At 42.2% G+C, this 24698-nt stretch overlaps 1 protein-coding gene across 1 annotated transcript; it reads right to left on the minus strand.

Annotated features, from left to right (window-relative positions):
* Positions 1–418: 418 nt before the first annotated feature.
* alg8 (ALG8 alpha-1,3-glucosyltransferase) lies at positions 419–19905 on the minus strand. Its single transcript, XM_056284918.1, has 13 exons — positions 19817–19905; positions 19387–19465; positions 18548–18741; positions 18103–18212; positions 17483–17550; positions 16996–17122; positions 16383–16486; positions 15777–15897; positions 15426–15565; positions 10990–11129; positions 9284–9381; positions 3676–3748; positions 419–2885 (listed from the first exon to the last, which is right to left on the minus strand). Exons 1-13 carry the CDS (start codon positions 19903–19905, stop codon positions 2663–2665), a joined length of 1566 nt encoding a protein of 521 aa, XP_056140893.1. The 3' UTR covers positions 419–2662.
* Positions 19906–24698: the final 4793 nt, after the last annotated feature.

The following is a 24698-nucleotide window of genomic DNA, read 5'->3' on the forward strand; positions in this document are numbered from 1 at the left end:
GGGGACCAACTCCAGTTCGTCTTGCCATGCCTCAGTCAGGGGCTCAGACAGGAGTACTAACCCTAACATGCATGTCTTTTTGATGGTGGGGGAAACCGGAGCACCTGGAGAAAACCCACACAGACACAGGGAGAACATGCAAACTCCACACGGAAAGGACCTGGGTTAAGATCAGTAATACCAACTATAAATAATAATGATAATTAACAATACCTCTAATAACAGTAAAAGTATATGCATGCTACCTGTGGTGCAATCTGGGTTGTATGATATTTTTTGTTGAAGATGTTGGTGGGTTTCCTTTGGTTTTGAGTTGAGTATTTATTGCAGGTTGAATCCCACTATAGATTTTTTTTTTTGGGGACACTCAAGGATAGAAGTATCTAAAGCACAAACTCCTTGAACTTGGTTATAATTATTGTTTTATTTCAAAAGATAGAAAATACAGTGTAAATGTCAACCATCATAGTCCTGAATTGTACTTTGGTCCATTTTTTGTTTTGTTTTGTTTTTTTCATGTAAAACATCATCTTTTATCATTACCTTTTATCTCCATATGGAATTCATATCTGTACTTCAGATACTCTAAATAGTAAATTACCTGAAAGGGACACTATATGACTTATCATTTCTCATGTGGAGGGTTTGGGGTTTGGGCTTTATGGGGCAAAAAAGCAAATAAAAATTCAACCAAGTACTACTTGAATACAAAATCAAAGCATGTAATGTGTCACTATCAAAAGTCACTTGTCGGGGCATCCGGGTAGTGTAGCGGTCTATTCCGTTGCCTACCAACATGGGGGATCGCCAGTTCGAATTCCTGTGTTATCTCCGGCTTGGTCAGGCGTCCTTACAGACACAATTGACCGTGTCTGCGGGTGGGAAGCTGGATGTGGGTGTGTGTCCTGGTCACTGCACTAGCGCCTCCTCTGGTCGGTCGGGACGCCTGTTCGAGGGGGGGGGGGGGGACTGGGGTGAATAGCGTGACCCTCACACGCGCTATGTCCCCCTGGCGAAACTCCTCACTGTCAGGTGAAAAGAAGTGGCTAGCGACTCCACATGTACTGGAGAAGACAGGTGGTAGTCTGCAGCCCTCCCCAGATTGGCAGTGGGGTGAAGCAGCAACCGGGATGGCTCGGAAGAGTGGGGTAATAGGCCGGAAACAATTGGGGAGAGAAAGGGGGGGGGAAATCCTCCCCCCAAAAAAAGAGTCACTTGTTGCGCCCATCCTTTGCTTATAAAATAATTTCCTTTCTGAGAAAAGAGCCATCTGCAGTTAAGTGTTTTTACACTATTATTACTTTGAAATCAAATCAGAAACGGAAATACATTATAATATATTGTGAGATGTACAACTGTAAGATGCAACTTCACCAATTTGTCCAAGAAAGTATTTTGGATGCTGTAAGTATTCTAGCATAAAGTGTAACAGGTAATTTGAGCTCCATAAAGAGATCAAAGACTCGTTTCAGATGTGCTGATCAATCACTATACAGAAACATCTACCCATAAGTTGTCCATAATAAAATGTGTTGCTATGGCTAAACATGTCATGAACCTGGAAGCTCATTGGCTGATCTTTCTAGTTTTCTCCTGATTTTTGTCACATATATTTGCAAATTAAAACAAGACTTTTTTTTAGACAGTATACATACTTTGGTAAGGATTGCATTAACCAATGAGAGGACATAATTTCTGTTTAACAGAAGTCTATCTATGAAAAAAAAGAAAAACAAAATCAACAAATGGTCAACTTGATTTGGGGTCTTTTTTACCTACCTCCTTTCCTAACTTTTCTCATTTGCAGTTTGATTTGTGACCCAAAACATACTTTTTTTGTAAGAAGTTTCTTGTTGTTCCTTTGTGTCAGTCCAAATACTAATACCATTAATTATCAGCTCCCCTTTCCAATGATGACTAACATACAGAAGTGCTGGCATTACACTAAGCAACAGATGGGATTCTGCTTGCCTCTGCCTTCTGATCAAACGAAGGTGGAGCAAAACGGTTGTTATATCCTGTATATGTCTTGAGATTGATGTTATTTGAAATTGACATTTTGTTCTGCCATAATAAGTAGCCAAAGGGTGGACAGTTGTTCGCTGAAAAAAAAAAATATCACATTGCCCACTGAGGCAAATTTGTAATTTGTGACAATGGGCTATACAAATAAAACTGACTTGACTTGACATCGCTCAGTAAGGAACCAAAGGGGTCAGTGTAGTTTAGTGGTAGACTGCCTTGCAATTTCACATCAAATTTGTTCTTTGTTCACAACTGTAGATGAGCAGGATGATCTCAAGGTGAGTGAAGTCATTCTCTATCCAGAAACCCTGGGTTTCGATCCCCATTACCCCCATAAATGTCAAAGTCGAAGTGTGCCTGAGGTTACTGACCCAGGCACTCATAAGCAGACCCCGCATCCCAATTAGAATCCAAAAAGAGAAGAGGACTAACGTTTTGGGGATCCAACTCAAGATTTTATCCAAAATGACTTTCGGTGGGAGAGCAAGTACCAGTCTAGTGTCTTGCTCAAGAACACTAGAGCAGGGGCACGTGGGTGTTCAGTGACTGACTGATTATTTCAGAGGTCTAACCTGTGTTGACATGGTTAGCAGTCGTTCTCTCTGGGCAACTAGATGGAGATATGCTGCTGTCTCTCTCAGAGCTGCTTTACTTTGGTCGGCATCAGCAAAGAGATGCACAGACGGATGAAGGAATAGGAGATACCCAGCGCACAGTATACTGATGTGGCCAGCAGGGGGAGGAAGGGAAGGGTCTGCTGCCATGGCGATAGGGGGTAGACAATCTCACAGAGGATCTCTATGACAACCAGGCCACAGAGGTACACAGCTTCCAGGGGGCAGAGAAGGGGAACCTGTCCACTGTGGGGCAGAAATGGAGTGAAGATTTTATTCATAGCCAGGATGGAAAGCACATTTCTATACATGGACACAGTTTATCTCACTATTTTACCTTAAAGTAAAAGTATTTTTTAATGTATTGTTTTATTCTCAATGTATTCATGCCCAATTTTACTTTATCTTTGGTAACTGACGTTTCTCACACAAAGGGATTAGTAAAATTCACCTTATCTCAAGTAATTAAGTTGTGTTATGAGATGAAAATCAAATTGTAAATACTATAATCATTTTCATTAACATATAAAAAGACAATGATCAGACTAAAATTTTAATTTTGAGGGCATCTATTGTTGCAATGTACAGATGCTTAATTACTTGCTCACCTTATCTCAAGTAATTAAGTTGTGTTATGAGATGAAAATCAAATTGTAAATACTATAATCATTTTCATTAACATATAAAAAGACAATGATCAGACTAAAATTTTAATTTTGAGGGCATCTATTGTTGCAATGTACAGATGCTTTGAGGCCTGGAATTAAACCAGCTACTTCATTCACATCAAAGTGAAATAAGTCCAAGTTGAGGAATTTTTCTTTAACAACCCCCATCAAAAAAGTGTTAACATTTGAAAAATGTTTGCATACAGTTCATATGTGTTGTGATTGTGTTGGCCTCAACTGGTCTTGCAGGCAAGCCAAGATTTTTGTGAACCTTTCAATGTTCATATCACTTCAGTCTGATGAATGGCCTCATCTGGGACTGTTAATAGATTGAAAATGATTGTGCTGATCAGTGAGGGTTTTCCTACCTGAACAGTTTCCTCAGAGCGGTGAAAGAGTAAATGGTAAACAAAAGCATCAGGAGGACTTTGATGGGTAGCTCTGGAAGAAACAAGACAACCAGGGGTTATATGTTACGGTTACATTTTAAGCATCTGCATAATTCTCTCAACCAGAGCATGTTACAGTGAGCAGAATGAGCTTCACATCCTAAAATCCCAGACATTATACGAAACAAGACAGTATGGAGGTCAAGGGTCAGAGCTCCAGCTCTCAGTAAATGGTACAAAAAATTCCACGTCATCAGTAAATAAATATAAGCTAGTAAAGGTATGCCTTTTTTTTAAGTAGGGATTTGATGTTTTTATTTTCTTTTAAAAGACAGGACATACTCCTACAATTGCGACACATTTTTATTTGTAAAGGACGTGGCTACGGAAACATTACTGGGTTATCTGTAACTGTGTTTTTCTAATTTTAAAACAAGATACCAAAAATTCTGTGCAGCAAGTTCTTTGAAGCTGTTATTTCTGCCAAGTAGTTCATTTTAAAAATGTGTTAAAAGTGCTGACCAAAGTGCTGAAAAAAAAACTTAATGGAGTGAAAAAAGACAAACATCTATGAATAAAATTTACAAAAATTAGTACTAAGCAAACAGGCAGGTAAATGAGACTCAAAGACTAAAATGTAAACCTGAATTTGTAGGCAATTCCACAGTGGAGGCAGTTCTAATAGTAAGAGGGAGGCTCCTCCATTGACTCAATGGTTACCAGTTTAGCAGCCCCTTCAAATGAAAGTCATGAGTTCAACTCAACTACAAAGACACCAGCTGTCTGTCCTGCTGATGTTACCTTGAGCAAAGCAGTGAATTCCATGCCTACATACATGAGTTTCTTTTATGTGTCTTCCTCCCCATAGCTAAACAGGGCATGTGGGTGAAGCAGAGCAAGGAGTAAAATGTCTTGCTCTGCTTGCATGCTCAATAATCCAAGTCAGAAAATCAAAGAAAGTTGAATCACTTCACCTGAACACAACGTTTATTGAGAGAAACATTTCTTCACTCATCTAAGTGACATCTTCAGTCTAAACTGACTGCAGGTATCCTCACCCTTATAAACAAAACAGTTGCATAACGACAGAAAACAACAATCAGCTAGTCCATTAACTAGTCAAGTCAAGTAGGTTTTTATTTGTCCCAGAGGGGCAATTGTTGTGTAGCAGGAGACTAACTATAGTTACAATGGCCACGTGTATTATTCACAGAGGATTTGTGAATGTTTACAATCACAACACTGTAAGATGGCGACAGATGTACTCTTATGCCCCCCCCTTCTTATGTGAAGAGTGAATGACCATCCCTGAACGTGGGGGGCTCTGTTGCAGATGCGGCAGGCAGGATTGCAACTATTCCCCAATCCTCTGTGAATAGTACACATGGCCATTGTAACTCGTTAATGGTCACGCCTATTTGCATATGAAAATGATCATTGGTTTCGGTTGTTATACAACTGTATTGTTTATAAGGGTGGGGATTACTGCTGTCAGTTGAGACTGAAGAGGTCACTTAGATGAGTGATGAAAAGTTTCTCTCAATAAACGTTGTGTCCAAACGAACTGATTCAACTTTCTTTGAGCAAGGCGCAGTTCTGATTTCATTAAAGCAATGAGTGCCATTTTAGAAGAGTGGGAAGTTACCGCTCCAGTCTCTTCCAATTCACTCTAGTTCCACTCAGCCCAGAATGCCCTGCTGCTCATAACTACTGGTCGGTCAAATTTCAAACAGAGAAAGATGACATTTGAACTATTTTACTAGAGTCATCGACAAAACTTACAAATGTAAAACAAAAATTAAGAAAATAATTGATGAGTAGGAGTCAGTTGTTAGCAGCAAGGATTCCTTATGGAGTTATAAATGCCACATTACCAGGAAACATGCTGATGTTCTACAAAAACATTTTAAGATCTGTGCAGCAAATAGCCTACAGTTTATATTGAGACAATTTCACATGGAAAACAGACTATGGGCTACAAATGAAACTTAACTGTTTCAGTTATAGCACCTCACCCAGAAAAGGGAAACCGGGGCCCCCTCCTGGAGCAAGACCTGGGAGGAGCGCTCACCGGCAAGCGTCTGGTGGCTGGGCCTTGGCCCATGGGGCCCGGTCGGGCCCAGCCTTAAAAAACAACACGGAGCCACCACCCCGTGGACCCACTACATACAGGGATGAGCATTTGGGTAGGGTGCAATGCAGGCCAGGCAGCAGGCAAAGGCAGGAACTGGGCTGTGCCAACTTCCAGCATCGCAGATTGATCCTCAGGACGTGGAATGTCACCTCTCTGGCAGGGAAGGAGTTTGAGCTGGTGCGGGAGGTGGAGTGGTACCAACTAGATATAGTTAGGCTCACCTCCACATCCACATGGGCTCTGGTACCAAACTCTTGGAGAGCGGCTGGACTCATTACTTTTTCGGAGTTGGCCAAGGTGACAGGTGCCGGGCAGGTGTGGGGATACTCACAAGTCCCCGGTTAAGCACCGCCATGTTGGAGTTCTCCCCGGGGGAATGAGAGGGTCACCTCTATACGACTGTGAGTCGCTGGAAGGAAAGCTCTGACTGTTGTGTGTGCTTATGCACCAAATAGCAGTTTGGAGTATCCCGCCTTCTTGGAGTCTCTGGGTGGTGTCCTGGATAGGGCTCCGCCTCAGGACTCTATAATTCTGCTGGGGGACTTCAACACTCACGTGGGCAACGATGGAGAAACCTGGAGGGGCGTGACTGGGACGGCCTCCCCGATCTGAACCTGAGCGATGCCTTGTTATTGGACTTCTGTGCGAGTCATGGATTGGCCATAACAAATACCATGTTCGAACATAAGGTAGCTCATAAGTGAACTTGGTACCAGAACAACTTGGGCCAAAGATCGATGATAGACTTTGTGGTCGTATTATCAGATCTGCGGCCGTATGTTTTAGGCACTTGGGTGAAAAGAGGAGCAGAGCTGTCAACTGATCACCACCTGGTGGTGAGTTGGCTCAGATGGCAGGGAAGGATGCCGGACAGACCTGACAAACCTAAACGTGTAGTGAGGGTGAACTGGGAATGTCTGACAGAGGCCCCTGTTCATGAGGTCTTCAACTCCAAGCTCCGGAAGAAGTTCTCATGTATCCCGAGGGAGGCTGGGGACATGGAGTCTGAATGAGCCATGTTCAAAGCCTCTATTGCAGATGCGGCAGGCAGGAGCTGTAGTCATTAGGTCACTGGTGCCTGTCGAGGTGGCAACCCAAAAACCCACTGGTGGACACCTGTGCTGAGTGAAGCCATCAGGGTGAAGAAGGAGGCCTTTTGGACTTGGTTGGCCTAGGGGTCTCCTGAAGCAGCAGACAGGTACCGGCGAGCCAGAAGGGTTGCCGCGTTGGTGGTCGCGGAAGCAAAAACTCGGATGTGGGAGGAGTTCAGCAAGGCTATGGAGGAGGACTTTCAGTTGGCTTCAAGGAAGTTCTGGCAAACCATCCGGTGACTCAGGGAGGGGAAGTAGGGCTTGATTCAGGCTGTGTTCAGCCGGGGAGGGGAACTGTTGACCCAGGCCTGGGGATGTTGTCGAGCGGTGGAAAGAACACATTGAGGAGCTCCTGAACCTGGCTAAATCGTCCTCAGTGGAGGAGGAAGAGTCTGAAGACTCAGGGGAAGCCCCACCCATATCCCTGGCAGAGGTCACTGAGGTAGTTAAAAAGCTCCTTGGTGGCAAGGCGCCGGGTGTGGATGAGATTCGCCTTGAGATGCTGAAGGCTCTGGACATTGTTGGGCTGTCTTGGTTGACACGCCTCTTCAGTGTCGCGTGGAGGTCGGGGACAGTACCTATGGAGTGGCAGATTGGGGTGGTGGTTCCCATATTTAAAAAGGGGGACCGGAGGGTATACTCCAATTACCGGGGCATCACATTGCTCAGCCTCCCTGGGAAAGTCTACTCTAGAGTGCTGGAAAGGAGGCTCCGACCAATTGTCTAACCTCGGATCCAGGAGGAACAATAGGGATTCCATCCTGGCCCTGGAACAACCAACCAACTCTTTACCCTTGCATACATGCTGAGGGGGGCATGGGAGTTTGACCAGCCAGTCTACATGTTTTTTGTGGACTTGGAGAAGGCTTATGACCGTGTAGCCTGGGGCACCCTGTGGGGGGGTACTGCGGGAGTATGGGGTACCGGGGCAGTTGCTAGAAGCCATCCGGCCCTTGTATAACCAAAGTGAGAGCTGTGTCCGCATTCTTGGCACAAAGTCAAACACATTTTCAGTGGGTGTCGGACTCCGCCAAGGTTGTCCCTTGTCTTCGATTCTGTTTGTGATATTCATGGGCAGGATCCCAAGGTGCAGTCAAGGTGAGGAGTGTGTCCGTTTTGGGAATCTCAGAATTGCATCTCTGCTCTTCGCAGATGATGTGGTTTTGTTGGTTTCATCAGAATGCAACCTCCACCACACACTGGGGCGGTTTGCAGCTGACTGTGAAATGGCTGGGATGAGAGTCAGCACCTCCAAGTCTGAAGCCATGGTTCTCTACTGGAAAATGGTGGATTGCTCCCTCCAGGTTGGGGATGAGTTGTTGTCCCAAGTGAAGGAGTTCAAGTTACTCGGGGTCTTGTTCCCGAGTGAGGGTAGGATGGAGCGGGAGATTGACAGGCGGCTTGGTGAAGCATCAGCAGTAATGCGGACATTGTACTGGACCATTGTGGTGAAGAGGGAGCTGAGCCGGAAGGCAAAGCTCTCAATTTACCAGTCAAACTTCATTCCAACCCTCACCTATAGTCATGAGCTTTGAGTAGCGACTGAAATGGTGAGATCGCAGATACAAGCGGCTGAAATGAGTTTCCTCCGTAGAGTTTCTGGGATCAGCCTTAAAAATAGGGTGAGGAGCTCAGACATCCACAGGGAGCTCGGAGTAGAGCCGCTGCTCCTTCGTATCAAAAGGAGCCAGCTGAGGTGGTTCGGGCATCTGATTAGAATGCCTCCTGGGCGGCTTCCTTTGGAGTTTTACCAGGCACATCCAACTGGGGGGAGACCCCGGGGTAGACCCAGAACTCACTGGAGGGACTACATGTCCAATCTGGCCTGGGAACACCTTGGGATCCCCCAGGAGGAGCTGGAGGGTGTTTTTGGGGAGAGAGACGTCTGGAGTACCCTATTTAGCTTGCTGCCACCGTAACCCTACCTCGGGGAAGTGGCTGAAGATGACTGAATGAATGAATGTTTCAGTTATTCTCTTTTAACGTGAATATCACAACAATGTTTCTGCAACTGAATACATTTATATGTTAATTCTTATCAATACCTCACCTTGCTTAAGTCGGCTTTGAATCTGCAAATAGAACCTTGTCCATACCGCTTATAAAATAGCCTATGTCACTGACAAATACCATTAGAAATAAAACATTATTATTGCTTTATCTACATCAGTGTTGCTGATGTTAAGACTAGTTACAATTTTGTCCAGAACCTGAGCGGAAACTGGGAAGTCGGCGAACTTTTTTTTCCACCAAGCACAGCAGTACTGGGGTGGGGCAGGGATGAGCAGAATTGAGCATCTGAGTAAAGGGCCTGCACCATCTCCTGTTGAGTTTTGTGCTGTTCAGTTGCTAAGGGTCCTACCTGCTGGGGTGAAGAGAAGTGGAAATAGGGAGTAATGCCCCGTAGTGGCCAGCACCAAGAAGATCCCTGCATCGTCTCTGCTTTCAACTGCCAGTATGCTACAGTGAGACGAGACAGTTTTTAAAAAAGCTGAAAAATCACAGAAATCACTTCGCATTAGCATGAGAAAGAATCCATCCATGACATTTGCCTGACATGACAAAAGCCCAACTTTTGTCAGGAAGAGAAAGTTCACATTTTCACGTTTTTATTCCAGAATAAATAAATAAATGAAATAGGATAACAAAGCTGCTTTTACAGTCAATTTCTCCTTCTATGCAATAGGATGCGGGGGTTTTTAGGAGTTTTTCACATATAACTCTTTAAAAAGTCCAGTTGGGAGTCCACAATGTAGTTATTGTCCTACATCCATGTCATTCCACACTGTCCAGTACCAGGCACACATTTTGGTTAAAGTCTGACCAAAAACAAGGAAATAAATACATGAGCCCAATGCATTATGGGTTACCAGCAGACAGTTTTGCTGGTTTTCAGCTTGCTCACTAACTACAGAGAACAAATTTGGTACAAAAATAAAGATCATTTGTTTGTCATTGGGTTTAAAGGGCAAAGTGAAAACAAATCAATAGCAATGTTCCATTTTGCCTCGTCGCTCGGTTTTGACCTTCGAGTTCACAGCTCTCAAAAGCAATTGAAACATCCCGCTCCGAAGCCACAGTGCATTGCACCATGTCATCATTTCCTTCACGTGGTTTAATGAAATTGCTTTTAAACCAATAATGGTCCCCACTACGGCCAAATTGGAAGCGGACCAAGACAGGATTTTTGGACTAGTTTGGTGTGCACCAGAGTTCACATGAAGCATTCCATCCATTCCATTATCCAAGCCACTTATAAGAATTTGGGTCACAGGATGCTGGAGCCTATCCCAGCAGTCATTGGGTGGCAGGCGGGGAGACACCCTGGACAGGCCGCCAGTCCATCACAGGGCTGACACATTCACACCTTGGGACAATTTAGTACAGCCGATTCACCTGACCTACATGTCTTTGGACTGTGGGAGGAAACTGGAAAACCTGGAGGAAACCTACGCAGACACAGGGAGAACATGCAGAGGACAACCTGGGATGACCCCCCAAGGTTGGACAACCCCAGGGTTTGAGCCCAGGATCTTTGTACTGAGGTACCCACGCTAACCACTGCACCACCACGCAAAAGTATTTACAGCAGTCAAAAAAATTCTATACTAAACAAAAAGCTCATGAAGTCCAAACTCAACAATCTAGGTGTGCAAGCAACATTAATCAAATCTGCTTTCCTAACTTTGCGTTTCGACCGTAATTACTTTATTTGATCACATTATCATCTTTTTCCTTTCAATTAATGCTGTTTATTAATGCCTTTAGTCTTATTATTTTGGTTGAATGTAAACTGCTGCTTTAACTCTTTAAGAGAAGTTTGAGTCTGTTTACCTGTTTAAGAGTTTAAAACTGTTTACTGCACAACTGAAATCATTTCTTGTTTTTACTGTTGTGATTGAAACTATATAAAACTACATCTATGTCAAATGTAACAGCTAAATCAACGACTTCTTGTGCCACAGGTAGTGGCATGGCTATCACTACCATCACTGTGAGGAGGGGATGAAGAAAAGACAGATAGGATGAAGAGAAAAGGAATAACATGGATGTACATTAGTGACTGACCTGAGTGGCAGGATTGCTATGAGAATGGCTTTCTCATGAACATGCCAGCCGAACATGAAGGAGCCCAGTGCACAGACAACCAGGCAGCGCAGAAAGACCCTGGCTTCACGGGGCCTATGCCAGATGCTCCACACTGCTGGCTGGAGTTAAACACAGGTGGCAGAGTCATTTTTGTGTTTGTGTGTGTGTGTGTGTGTGTGTGTGTGTGTGTGTGTGTGTGTGTGTGTGTGTGTGTGTGTGTGTTCTTCTTTCACTTTCTCAGTACACTCTCCTCACTTGTCAGCACATTTCCACTTCTATCCTTGATCACCCTTACCTGCTGCACATCCTTCCCAGCTCGGTCCCTCTGTCTAGCCAACCAGTGCAAGTCATTTTCTCCTTCCTTAGTGCCGTACAATAATAAAACAAAATAATTTCTATTCTATTGTTATATATTTAATGTCTCTACTGAAATGGCCTGTGTGAACAATTAAAAAAATATTATAAATATGCATACTATTATAACTATTTACTTACTTACTTATTTATTAATTGAACCCTTTGGGCTTATAATCATTAATAATTAGGGATCGTAACATTTCGAGCTTCAAATTTATTTGTCATATATGAAAAATGTGTGTGTGTGTGTGTGTGTGTGTGTGTGTGTGTGTGTGTGTGTGTGTGTGTGTGTGCGCACGCATGTGTGTGTGTTGGGGGAGATAAGAAATATTAGAAAGGTTAAAAAAACACGTCTTTTTTTAGTTATGAAATGAATTTGTTAAATTCTTTTCAAAAGAGAAGGCTAAAACAAATCAAACAATACTGATGAGGGCAAATAGTAAACACAGAACTTTTGAAAAATTACATTTAGAAACTACAAGAGGCTTTTCATAAAAATGTATGGTACCTTAAACCCATTATTAAAAAAATGTCTAAAATTAAAATAGGTACATTGCACATACAGTATGTGGTGAACAAATTTATATTATCAACTATCAAATCCAAGTTTATGAATGTTTGTTTTTAAAGAGTACATTTTTTCCCCCTTTCTTTCTCCCCAATTGTATCCGGCCAATTACCCCACTCTTCCAAGCCGTCCCAGTCGCTGCTCCACCCCCTCTGCCGATCCGGGGAGGGCTACAGACTACCACATGCCTCCTCCAATACATGTGAAGTCGCCAGCCGCTTCTTTTCACCTGACAGTGAGGAGTTTCACCAGGGGGACGTAGCGCGCAGGAGTATTATGCTATTCCCCCCAGTTCATCCTCCCCTCGAACAGGCGCCCCGACCAACCAGAGGAGGCACTAGTGTAGCAACCAGGACACATACCCACAGCCAGCTCCCCACTTGCAGACAAGGCCAATTGTGTCTGTAGGGACGCCCCACCAAGCCGGAGGAAATATGGGGATTTGAACCAGCGATCCCCATGTTGGCAGGCAACAGAATAGACCACTAAGCAACCTGGATGCCCCAAAGAGTACATTTTTAATAAAATGTATTCATTAGAGGTAGGCTGTTCCAGAGTCTAGGTCTCCTAATTATAAAAGCCTGATAGTTTTTTATTTTAAATCTACATTACTATTCAATTAAATCGTGTTGGCTCAGACTGGGATGTCATGGTGGCATGAGCCAGGTTCCACCTGTTCTACTCAGAACATTTCAAGTTACCTCACAATATTTAACAATTATTTACTCAACCACTTCCACATCACCAAAAGTGTCTATCTGGGTTAGTCTGTGTGTTGCAAGTGTTAGAAAGCCTATATACTTGTGTTACAAGTTTGCCTGCCCACTGCCTTATAGGTTTAGCTTGCTTCATTATAATAGCAATTTACTCTGTCCCGTCTAAGTGAACTCACCAGAGCTGTTATTTACAGACTTAACACACCGGCTGCCGTATTATGATCCTGTGATGTGAAGTCTAGTTCAGTTTTCGTATGTGTGGTTGATGTTAAGACGGCAATATTTTCCTCTCCTGTTTTCGCTATCCACCTATACAACCTCTGTTTATTGCTGTGCGTAAATGCTCAAAGGCCACAGCCTAAATTAAAGCAGCATAACTGGGAAAGTCCATCTCCATGTTCTCTAATCAGGACACACATCTGTACCTTGAGCCAACTCTAAACACCTGATTCCCTGGTGACCCCATCTCCTTTTTAGCAAGTTTAAGCTATGTTTTTCTGTGCCACAAATCTTTAGTAATTTATTTGTTTAAATAGTTCTTATATATTAAATTGGTGTGACTAGTTTGGCGTAATGCCATCTTTGGTACTTTCTACATGAATGTAACCTCCATAAATTTAGCTGCCCTACTAATTAAGTTATTGTACACTCTAGCATATTCCCCCAGCCCCCCAGTAGAGGGCGCTAGCAGTGTATAGTAAGGGACAGACTAAGCTACGTCCAGAATGTCCCAGATTGCTTACAGAGCGAGACTGATTCTAGAATGCTACTGAGGCAATTAAATTCACCTAAATTCTATAATTGAAGTCTACAAACGTAGCCACTAAAGTTCAGGTTTTTTTGGGGGGGGGGTTAGTATTAATGAGGGTTTTGTTGAGGATTGCCTTTGAGGATTTTGTGTTCTTTTACCTGGATTCTCCGGTGAGTGTTAACAGTAGCTAGCTATGCTGCATTAGCCATTAGCCAATTTAGCTCAGCCGAGTCAGCTGCCTTTGATCTAACTTAGCCACTCTAGTATTTTCGTTGTTGTCTTGTTGTTCAAATAATAACGAGAGTCTAAGATAGTTCATTATAAAAAAAACAATCAAAGGATTGTTAGACATACAGCCTGCTATTTCATTGAAAGGGGTATTTAAAGTGATGAATGTATTGATTCTGCTACCTACACAGACCTAAGTGATTATGTCTCGTAGCCCATATGCGGTTTCAGTAGCTTAATTTTCTTTTCTTTTCTTTTTGTTGTTGATTTGTTTCCTAATTCTATGTTATAGGAATGTGAGAGATACGGTATAGAGTCAAATTCCAACTCTGATGCTTTTGAGTAGTAGACATTTAGCTACTGATTTCCCCTGCCGTATGCAGGTTGGGTTTTTTTCTTCTATGCATGATTCTGACAGAGAGCAACGTGGACAGCACGTGGAGGAAGAAATCCGCCGTCATTCCAGCCAATGCACTTTGCCACTTCTTCAGTGATGAAAATGTTAAACACAGGCAAAGATAAACACAGGTGGACAGTCAGATAAGATTTTTCTGGGAGATCTCCAAATTCAAAATTGTACTACCCAGGTAGAATTTTCTGCATTTTTTGGGGACTTTCAACAAAAGAGCTGTAATTTTCATTTTCATTTAAAGAGACATTACAAACAAAAACAAGAGGGTTTAATACTGAACTGAAAAAAACTGAGTTTATTATTTCTCTATTCTATATTGAATTGCACTTGTGACATTTTTCCATTTTGTTGTAAAATACAAGCCGGTTTATTCATTTTCTAAAATATCTGTGTCCATGGTGTTTTTTTCCTTCAACACCTCCTTTGTCGAACCCAGATTAGATCAGTGGGTCATATATTTTGTTAATTGGCCAAGGTGCTCTATATTCACACTCCTATAGTCTTACATGAATTTAATCTTAACTACAGCCTGTGCAGTTGTGATTATTTGTATAGACGCAATGCTCTCTTGTTTTACAAATAAAGACTGCCACTTGGTGCAGTTTGACAAACTAAATCAATCACAAACTAACATGTCAATGATGTCATTTTGGTATGTTAAAGATAGAACAAGTAGGATTTGTCGGTTGCGCTTTGTAAACACAACATTAAAAGTTGGCCCTTCCTCCCCAGCTCAACGACACCAGAAGGACACACCCCCTGACCGCAGTTGCCAAAACACATCCCAGTGTACAGGCCAACTTTGTGTCACTCTTCATTCCCATCCTCTCCTTCAGTGCTCACCAGCAGGTGAAAGCCAACCCCAGATTCACTCGTTTTGGAACACGCTTTGTCCGCTTGGCGTTTTGCCTCATTATATTTGCATCTTTTCGGCACTGTGTCCCCCATTGTCATAGCTTCCTCTTGAATGCTTGCTTATGATCTCGATATGGCACCTGGTTTCTACATTTTTATAGAGCCCCGCTGACCAAAGGTTAATGTCCACAAACGTCCCGTACACAGCAAACTAAGAAAATACAGGCAGAGGACAGGGTCTCTGCAGATACAGACACCACCACACACATCTAGTAGGTCATAAGGGATGACTCAGAGAGATTTTTGTATGAGTCTATACATTGATTTTTAGGAAAATCCTACTCGTTCTATCTTTAAGCAAAATACTTTATAACCAAGAGTCTCCTGACTTACAGTATTAACAAAAAAAAGAAGAATTTCTCCCAGGACTGTGATGAAAAACTCAAAAACAGAGACTAAACCAAAGAATCAAACATTCCGAAAGAAAGCAAAAAAGAAAAGCAGAGCAGTTTCTCTGTACTGTCTCACCAGGATGGTGAGCAGTGTGCAGACGAGTGTGATTGATGGTGAGATGGAGGGGAGGACAGCATGCTGGAACTCCTGTACCAGCCCCCCAGTCATGGACGCCTTGGGAAGCTTGGCCACGTCCAGCAGCTTCAGACGAACACCTGAGGATTGTACATGTACAAGTATATCCATGATCAGCAATAGATAGTATAGAAGAATATTTAGGCTTAATATTAGTTGTGAGAGACAAAAGATTGTGGACATCATCCACAGTGCACATGATTGAAATATTTGCAGGTTTAAACCCAAAAATATATGCTACAGGTAGTCTTGATGAGTGTGACTTCAGATTAAATATAAACGGAGCCTCACCGATCACTGACAGGGCCTTGTCCACGATGTTGTAGAGGGCCCAGAAGTTTGGGGCCCAGTAGGCGTGGCACAGGCCCCTCTTAAAGGGGAAGAGCCTGGACAGAACCTGTGCCAGCTGACCCTGGAACAAGACCACAAACACAGTCCATTCATAAACACAATACAGGATATTCATCTTGGAGAGTTTTTATAGACAATATTTACAAACCACAGCTTATTCTTTCAACAGGATAGAAAAACAGAGTTGGTTTTGGAAGCTAAAAGATCTTAAAATTACTCAAAACTTAAAAAGTAACCCATTAAATGGTTTAACTTCCCAACAAAGTAGGTTGTCAGTGGTGGATATGGCATTTTGGAATGAAATCTCTTCAAATGAGAGTCAATGAAGTTTCTTTAAAAACAATCAAACAAATATACAGTAACACACAAACAGTCACCAGCTCCAGCCTCAAATCCCATAATGTGTTATGTTCAGTATGCCATCTGGTGCTATGTAAAGTGATTGGTGATCAACTTGTTTTATTCAAAAGTATCTTTTAAAGAAAAAAAAGTGTTACATAATTTCTGACAGTAACAATAAAAAAGAGGAGCAGTGGAAAATCATACCATAGCAATGAACGGGCCAAAGGACACAGCACACACAGCAATAACAATGATTCCAAGAGCGATGAGGTGGACAGGACTAAAACTCCTCCACCTCACAGATCCATCTGAAAAAACACAAAAACTTTTGTATGACTATTTGATTTCTTTAAGCAGCTTTAAAATACAATTTCCAGTATTTGTAGTAGTAGATTGTTACTCCATTCAGCTATCACTGAAGCAGTCAATGCATGTTGAGTGTGTGTGTGCATGTGTATGTATATGTGTGCGTTAGCAGCATGTACCGTAGTTGATCTATGCCTTGTGAATATCAAAAATATCAAACTGATGGCTACCAGACCGCATTTTGTTTATTTGTGTCTGTGCACAGATGTGCATTCTGTACACAGGGCAGTACTTGTGCTGTCTATGTAAAGCGAAACTGGGTAAAAGTGACAGCATGTAATCAAACTTTACTTGAGTGTCACACTCATTTCAAGTCACATCGGACAGTATCATGACCTAAATCCCAACAACATTAACGGCAAAGTATCTTTGAGTGTAAGTGTGTGTGTTTGCTTTATCTATGTGTGTTTGTGTAGCTTCTAGTTTGCCCCTGTCACACGTGTTTACCCACTACCATTGTCCTGAGTGAAACAGTAACTCCTTAGGAGGTATATGCCATATGCAGGAGCAATGTACAGGTAGATGTGCTTCAGGTTCAGCAAAATGGCAAATAGCAGCGCCCCCTCCAGGTGCCTGGACTGGATAATACAAACACAAGGCTGTACTGTAAACTGAACTGTAAACATTTTTACTCACCAATACTAACATAAGTGTACAGCTAATAGAGGATGTTGTCTTTGTCTGCTGATCATGTCAAGTAAGCACTAATAACTGGAGTATTGCAATTAGAACCATGAATAAGTAGGCCATAACGGGGAAAAAATAATTTGAAATTTTATATTTAATAAATATTTAATATTCATATTCATATCATAAGTGAGGGCACATACACAGAAAAATTGAAAACATAATTTCACACATGGTCATATATAAAGGAGGTTTTTTGGCATTCTTGCTACCCTTGGTAGAGGGTGGCAGAGTGGTATGTTGGCACTTACCTGTAAAAGTCTTGCCAGTGACAGGAGGAGAATGCCAAACAAAAATCCATTGTACTGGAAATGAATATCTAGGACAAACTATCAAGGTTCTGACAATTTATAATGAGATTGAGAAAAAACAAAACTTTTTTCTCTGACCTACACAGGGAGTCAGTTTAAAAAACAAAAACAAAACAGGACTCTGCTGAATACTATTTCCATGTTTTGTTTATGTCTATTTAAAGCAGGGTTTCTCAAACTGTTTAGGTCACAAGCTAAGCCTTGCCGGAGAATTCAAGCTTACCTTCAAGCATATTATTGCATCTGTCCTGTAGATATGAAAAGGAAAATTGTTGCAACCTCACTTATGTTCAAAGCCATGGTCAGTGATGACATTTTGATGATTTGTTGCATTTTTAATAAAGTCAAAGTTCAGAAACAAAAAAAAGAGCATAATGCAAAGTCAGATTCTTGCCCTGAATGACATGATATACAGTGGTTAAAGATACAGGGTATCGTGACCTGGCAGTTTAAGATAAAGACCTGCATGACTCAGTGGCTACAGACACAAGGAAACATGACTTGGTGATAAGAAATATAGAGGATAGTAGGGCTCAGCAATTACAACAGATAAAGGATACGATCAACAATGAGGAGACCAAAGTTCCACAGAAGCAGCACAGCCAAAATGAAAGATGGCCGTCTCAGCAGGTCCTTGGAGCCTTTGTTGTCTCCTACACTCCTGCAGCACCTGGTATTGGAAAAAGCCAAAAAGTAGATCCTAACACAGGCTCGATGAGTGAGTGACTATTTTAAATCATACTTAAGGAAACATTGATTCTCTCTCCCTCTGAATTTACCAGCTAATGTTTATGTTTGGTATATTTTGTGTTGATTTTTCTTATAGCTAGTGTTCAACCATTTGCTAGTCTTTTTAGCCCCCCCTCCCAGTTTTTAATTACAGAAATGAACATTTGAAACTGTTAAGCACTTTTGCATGTAACAGTTCAGAAGACATATAATACCAGCAATCAAATACTAAAGGGAGAGCTGATTCTGCCATCTTGAACCTAAATCTGAACTCACTCTCTAACAGCGTAGATAAACACCAAGTCAGTGAAGATGACTGACAGCCTCTGGAAGAGAATGGTAGCGGAGCTGGCATAGTTTAGGTTTTCCACAACCAGCATGTCCTGGTCAAAGTACCAGGCCACATGGGACAAGCTGTACTCGAACCAGGCAAACAGCGGAGGGTAGTCCAGGGTCCACTCTGATGTGTTCTACATGGAAACAAAGCAAAAACAACAGAAAAATATGACCCGTGGTCTTTCCAATCGGTTTCCTCCATTTCTGCCCTGACCTAACAATCATAAATCACATGTAGGGGGGTAGGGTAAATATTCACTCTTCCTTATACCAAACAGTCTGCTTCATTTGCGCTGAGTGCTTATCAACATTAAACATAAATCCTTTGACCCTTAACAACAGACCAACAGAATTAGGTCTCTAGGTCAGTCAAATGAGTGCAGCCTTATCTGACAATTTGGTGGATCCAATTGTGGGGTATGGGGATACCTTGGCACCCTTTCACGGCACCCTACAACAGACATGAGAAATAACTTGATTTCGCTTAGCTGCTTTAAGTTTAAAAATGAGAATTAAGATAATAGGTCTAACTGCCCTTTCAAATAACAGACAGGAAATATATGATCAGGTTAAGCCCATAAGGCAAAGCTTCACAGAAGTTTCTCTGGGGAACTTGTTTAACTAAATGGGGGGGGGGTGCTTTACATTTAACGTCAACTCCTTCACTATCCACAGATAAGTGTCTTCCCTTGTGTATGTCATTTGGGTTCTGCAAACTGACAAAAGACTTGAAAACTACTGATCCGTAAACAATTTTTCCACAGAATTTCTCTACAGACCTCATGGTACCATCTGGACAAGGGAAGGCTATGGGTGATGGCGAGCCAGTTCCTGTGCACCTCGAAGTCTGTGGAATGACTGGGAGAGAAAAACGATGTTGCAGGGGGGATCATTGTTAACCATGTAGCTTAAACTATTATTATCTTTTTGACGTTACGAGGGCATATAGTCAAACGTACAGTAATGACATTTAGAGCATCTAAAGATATTTTTCAGGTCTGACGTGGTAAAGAGTTTCCGAAGGGAAAGAGAGACTGTCCTCCTGATTTAGAAAGTACTACTTAAATGATAACGGTGATGCAGAGACTTGGTTAGCTGGTGAGCTAATAGCTGCACCAATTGATTTAAACGCTTCGTCTGTCCTTTTTTTTTAATCCTTGAGATTTGCCATGTTATTAAGCTACAAAACTACGATACAATTTCACTCACTATGCGTTAATGAGAAGGCATTTCAGAAATGAAACGCCGAGTGCTACAACAGGAAACCAGCTCCAACTGTCCACAGAGGGCGCCGCCATGACAGCTACGTCATCGACTTTGTCAACAAACATTTTCTTCCTCGTCAGCTTTTTCTTCTTCTTCGTCTTCTTCTACCAAACCAGAAGGGCTCTCTGGATTAGTGTCTAATTACCCCTCAGTTTCCCAACATATGTAACCAAAGACTTGGATAAAATGCTTTGTGTCACTTAGATGAGTGATGAAACGTTTCTCCCACCAAAGGTTGTGTCCAGATGAACTGATTCAACTTTCCGAGATCCATTATCTCAAAAAATAAATTATTAAAGGTGGTAGAGAAAGGGTAGTCTTGAGGTCTTGGATTTTAATATCTTGAATAATACTTTTAAGATTAAGTGGACTATAACATTTTTAAAGAATCCCAACAGCATCTGGGATGCTTTTCCTGCATATTTATTTAAATCTACTAGTGGCATTGATCGTCTTTTTTATTTTTTTTTATTTGGTTTTATTTGGTTAAAATGCGATTTTTCTGTTAACAAAATCCCAGTCAAATTCGCTAACTCTCATAGGCAAACTGATGGCCTGGACATTAGTATATGAACACAATTTCAGTTACACAGATATTTTATCTGGAATTTCCATTTCCATGCCATCGGAGTGTGTGTGTGTGTGTGTGTGTGTGTGTGTGTGTGTGTGTGTGTGTGTGTGTGTGTGTGTGTGTGTGTGTGTGTGTGTGTGTGTGTGTTTGTGTGTGTGTGAATTAATTGTAAAGCGCTTTGAGTGGCTGTTGCAGCTAGAACAGCGCTATAAAAATGCAAGTTGATTGATTGGTTGATTGATTGAATAACAAGGACATTTTATAAAAATCAGTTTTATCGCAATGGAGTTTTGTTAGCTGTTCAATTTATAAACAAAATGGTGTGTTACTGTCATAAACAGAATTTCTTCAAAAATTTAAGTAAGTAAATGGTATTATTTTTGAGGCAGTTCCCACAGGTTGTAATCTTACAGAAATTAACAATATTAGCTCTAAGCACTTTTTTTAATTGGGGATACTGATATTTGGAATAAACCGTGCAGTAACAGACACATTAGAAATGCTTTGAATTGTGTTACAGCTACTACTACTACTACTACTACTTTCGGCTGCTCCCGTTAGGGGTCGCCACAGCGGATCATCCGTTTCCATCTCTTCCTGTCCCCTGCATCTTCCTCTGTCACACCAGCCACCTGCATGTCCTCTCTCACCACAACCATAAACCTCCTCTTTGGCCTTCCTCTTTTCCTCTTCCCTGGCAGCTCCATATTCAGCATCCTTCTCCCAATATACCCAGCATCTCTCCTCCACACATGTCCAAGCCATCTCAATCTTGCCTTTCTTGCTTTGTCTCCAGACCATCCAACTTGAGCTGTCCCTCTAATATAATCATTCCTAATCCTGTCCTTCTTCATCACTCCCAGTGAAAATCTTAGCATCTTCAACTCTGCCACCTCCAGCTCTGCCTTCTGTCTTTTTGTCAGTGCCACTGTCTCCAAACCATATAACATAGCTGGTCTCACAAGCATCTTGTAAACCTTCCCTTTAACTCTTGCTGGTACCCTTCTGTCACAAATCACTCCTGACACTCTTCTCCACCCACTCCACCCTGCCTGCACTCTCTTCTTCACCTCTCCCCATTACTTTGAACAGTTGGCCCCAAGTATTTAAAATCATCCACCTTTGTCACCTCTACTCCTTGCATCCTCACCATTCTTCTGTCCTCCCTCTCGTCTACGCATAGGTATTCCGTCTTGCTCCTACTGATTGTCCTTCCTCTTCTCTCCAGTGCATACCTCCACCTCTCCAGGCTCTCCTCAACCTGCACCCTACTCTCGCTACAGATCACAAATGTCATCTGCGAACATCATAGTCCACGGAGACTCCTGCCTGATCTCGCCCGTCAACCTGTCCATCACCATTGCAAACAAGAAAGGGCTCAGAGCCGATCCTTGATGTAATCCCACCTCCACCTTGAACCCATCTGTCATTCCACCCACACACCTCACCACTGTCACACTTCCCTCATACATATCCTGCACCACTCCTACATACTTCTCTGCAACTCCGGACTTCCTCATACAATACCACACCACCTCTCTCGGCACCCTGTCATATACCTTCTCTAAATTAACAAAAAAAAAACAATGTAACTCCTTCTGGCCTTCTCTATACTTCTCAATCAACATTCTCAAAGCAAACATCACATCTGTGGTGCTCTTTCGTGGCATGAAACCATACTGCTGCTCGCTAATCGTCACCTCTCCTCTTAACCTAGCTTCTATTACTCTTTCCCAAATCTTCATGCTGTGGCTGATCAACTTTATACCTCTGTAGTTGCTACAGTTCTGCACATCACCCTTGTTCTTGAAAATTGGTACTGGTATCCTTCTTCTCCACTCCTCAGGCATCCTCTCAATTTCCAAGATTGTGTTAAACAATCTAGTTAAAAACCCCACTGCCATCTCTCCTAAATATCTCCATGCCTTCACAGGTATGTCATCAGGACCAACTGCCTTTCCACTCTTCATCCTCTTCATAGTTGCCCTCACTTCCTCCTTGCTAATCCACTGCACTTCCTGATTCACTACCCCTACATCATCCAACTTTCTCTCTCTCTCTCTCTCTCTCTCGCTCTCTCTCTCTCTCTCTCTCTCTCTCTCTCTCTCTCTCTCTCTCTCTCTCTCTCTCTCTCTCTCTCTCTCTCTCTCTCTCTCTCTCTCTCTCTCTCTCTCTCTCATTTTCTTCATTCATCAGCCCCGCAAAGTTCTTCTTTCACTTTCTCAGTACACTCTCCTCCCTTGTCAGCACATTTCCACTTCTATCCTTGATCACCCTTACCTGCTGCACATCCTTCCCAGCTCGGTCCCTCTGTCTAGCCAACCGGTGCAAGTCATTTTCTTAGTGCCGTACAATAATAAAACAAAATAATTTCTATTCTATTGTTATATATTTAATGTCTCTACTGAAATGGCCTGTGTGAACAATTAAAAAAATATTATAAATATGCATACTATTATAACTATTTACTTACTTACTTATTTATTAATTGAACCCTTTGGGCTTATAATCATTAATAATTAGGGATCGTAACATTTCGAGCTTCAAATTTATTTGTCATATATGAAAAATGTGTGTGTGTGTGTGTGTGTGTGTGTGTGTGTGTGTGTGTGTGTGTGTGTGTGTGTGTGTGTGTGTGTGTGTGTGTGTGTCAGCCCTGTGATGGACTGGCGGCCTGATGGATTTATTTAAAAATCTGTGAAAGAATCAAAGCAGAAATCTGTCAAACATTCATTCAGAATTTCATTTATTAAACAACAAAATCATGGGTTCAGATTTACAAATTCTGACTATTCCAAATAGAAAGACGTAACGTAACGCAGCGTAACGCAACGTAACGCAACGTAACGCAGCGCAACGTAACGCAACGCAACGCAACGTAACATAAAATATAACCTTTTGTCCCGCTTCCCAGAGGAGTAAAAAAAGTGAACAATGGACACAAATGGAAGCTAGATAAATCCAGGACTGTTGGGATTTTGAGAAACCAGGCACTCTCAAACTTTTTTCATGTCAAGGACCTCCAAAATAGATGCACAATAGACCACAGAGCTGTGTTTTCAGAGGAATTTGTCTGAAAGAATCCCCTCTAAAACGATACAGTCCCTGGAAGTTAGTGTAATAAAAATAAAATTAATCTGTCATTCCGCTAGGAGCCCTCTGCAGCCCACTCAGGGACTACTGGTGGTCTTTGGATCGGGAACCATTTTCCAAGCAACTCGATAACCACATTACAAAGTCGATAAAACGAGGCGTGTCACAAGAACAAAACATACCACAGACACATAGATACCAAATTAATACCGGCGTTTTGAAAATGATAGTAATTCCAGCGTTTTTACTCGATGTTGTTATTCTCATATAACCAGAGTTGTCTGAATGCTGAAACAACACTTGAAGTTTCAGCCATACTTACGAGATTGCAAACCAAAATCGGAGCGCATAATCACACAATTGCAATTGTTGTTACAGCGTGACATTTCATACAGTTCCTCTAATTCATCCATCCATCCACTATCCGAGCCGGTTCTCCTGCTCTCAGGGTCGCGGGGATGCTGGAGCCTACCCCAGCAGTCATAGGGCAGCAGGCAGGGAGACACCCTGGACAGGCCGTCAGGCCATCACACCCCCCCCCCCCACACACACACACACACACACACCTAGGGACAATTTAGTATGGCCGATTCACCTGACCTACATATCTTTGGACTGTGGGAGGAAACCGGAGCACCCGGAGGAAACCCACACAGACACGGGGAGAACATGCAAACTCCACTAATTCGAAATGACAGTTTTTGGGCTGCTTTGCTTTCTACTTGAAGGCTACAGGCCAATATTTAATTTGTAACTGTTATTCTAACGCAGCATATACAGCCTATGCAGGTGGCCGGCGTGACGGAGGAAGATGCAGAGGACAGGAAGAGATGGAAACAGACGATCCGCTGTGGCGCCCCCTAACGGAAGCAGCCGAAAGTAGTAGTAGTAGATTCTAATGCAGCCTATGCTTAAATAACACACACGGTTTCTGTTCAGTGGTTAATGCTTATATAAAAAAGTTTCTAAGTAAAGGAATGTGTCCTGAATGAGATTTCTGGTTTTGCCATGGTATCAAATCAGGTACGGGGAGTAGTGGGACTTCATTGGTAATTCTAGTGTGGTGACATCATTAGTATACTGTAAGTGTCATATAATATACTGATGACTTATTTTGAGAAACTTTCTATTGCGTTTCTGGTTTAGCTGTGAGATTCGCTG

The sequence above is a fragment of the Lampris incognitus genome, chromosome 8 (assembly GCF_029633865.1).
Source record: "Lampris incognitus isolate fLamInc1 chromosome 8, fLamInc1.hap2, whole genome shotgun sequence".
NCBI classification, from domain to species: Eukaryota; Metazoa; Chordata; class Actinopteri; order Lampriformes; family Lampridae; genus Lampris; species Lampris incognitus.

Excerpts from the sequence above, each read along its gene's own strand:
- alg8 (XM_056284918.1), bottom strand. The coding sequence starts at position 19,905 with ATGGCGGCGCCCTCTGTGGACAGTTGGAGCTGGTTTCCTGTTGTAGCA. Across the intron at positions 19,466-19,816 it reads TGCCTTCTCATTAACGCATA|TCATTCCACAGACTTCGAGG; the intron begins GTGAGTGAAATT and ends TTTCTCTCCCAG. Across the intron at positions 15,566-15,776 it reads CAAGGCCCTGTCAGTGATCG|GTGTTCGTCTGAAGCTGCTG; the intron begins GTGAGGCTCCGT and ends TACAATCCTCAG.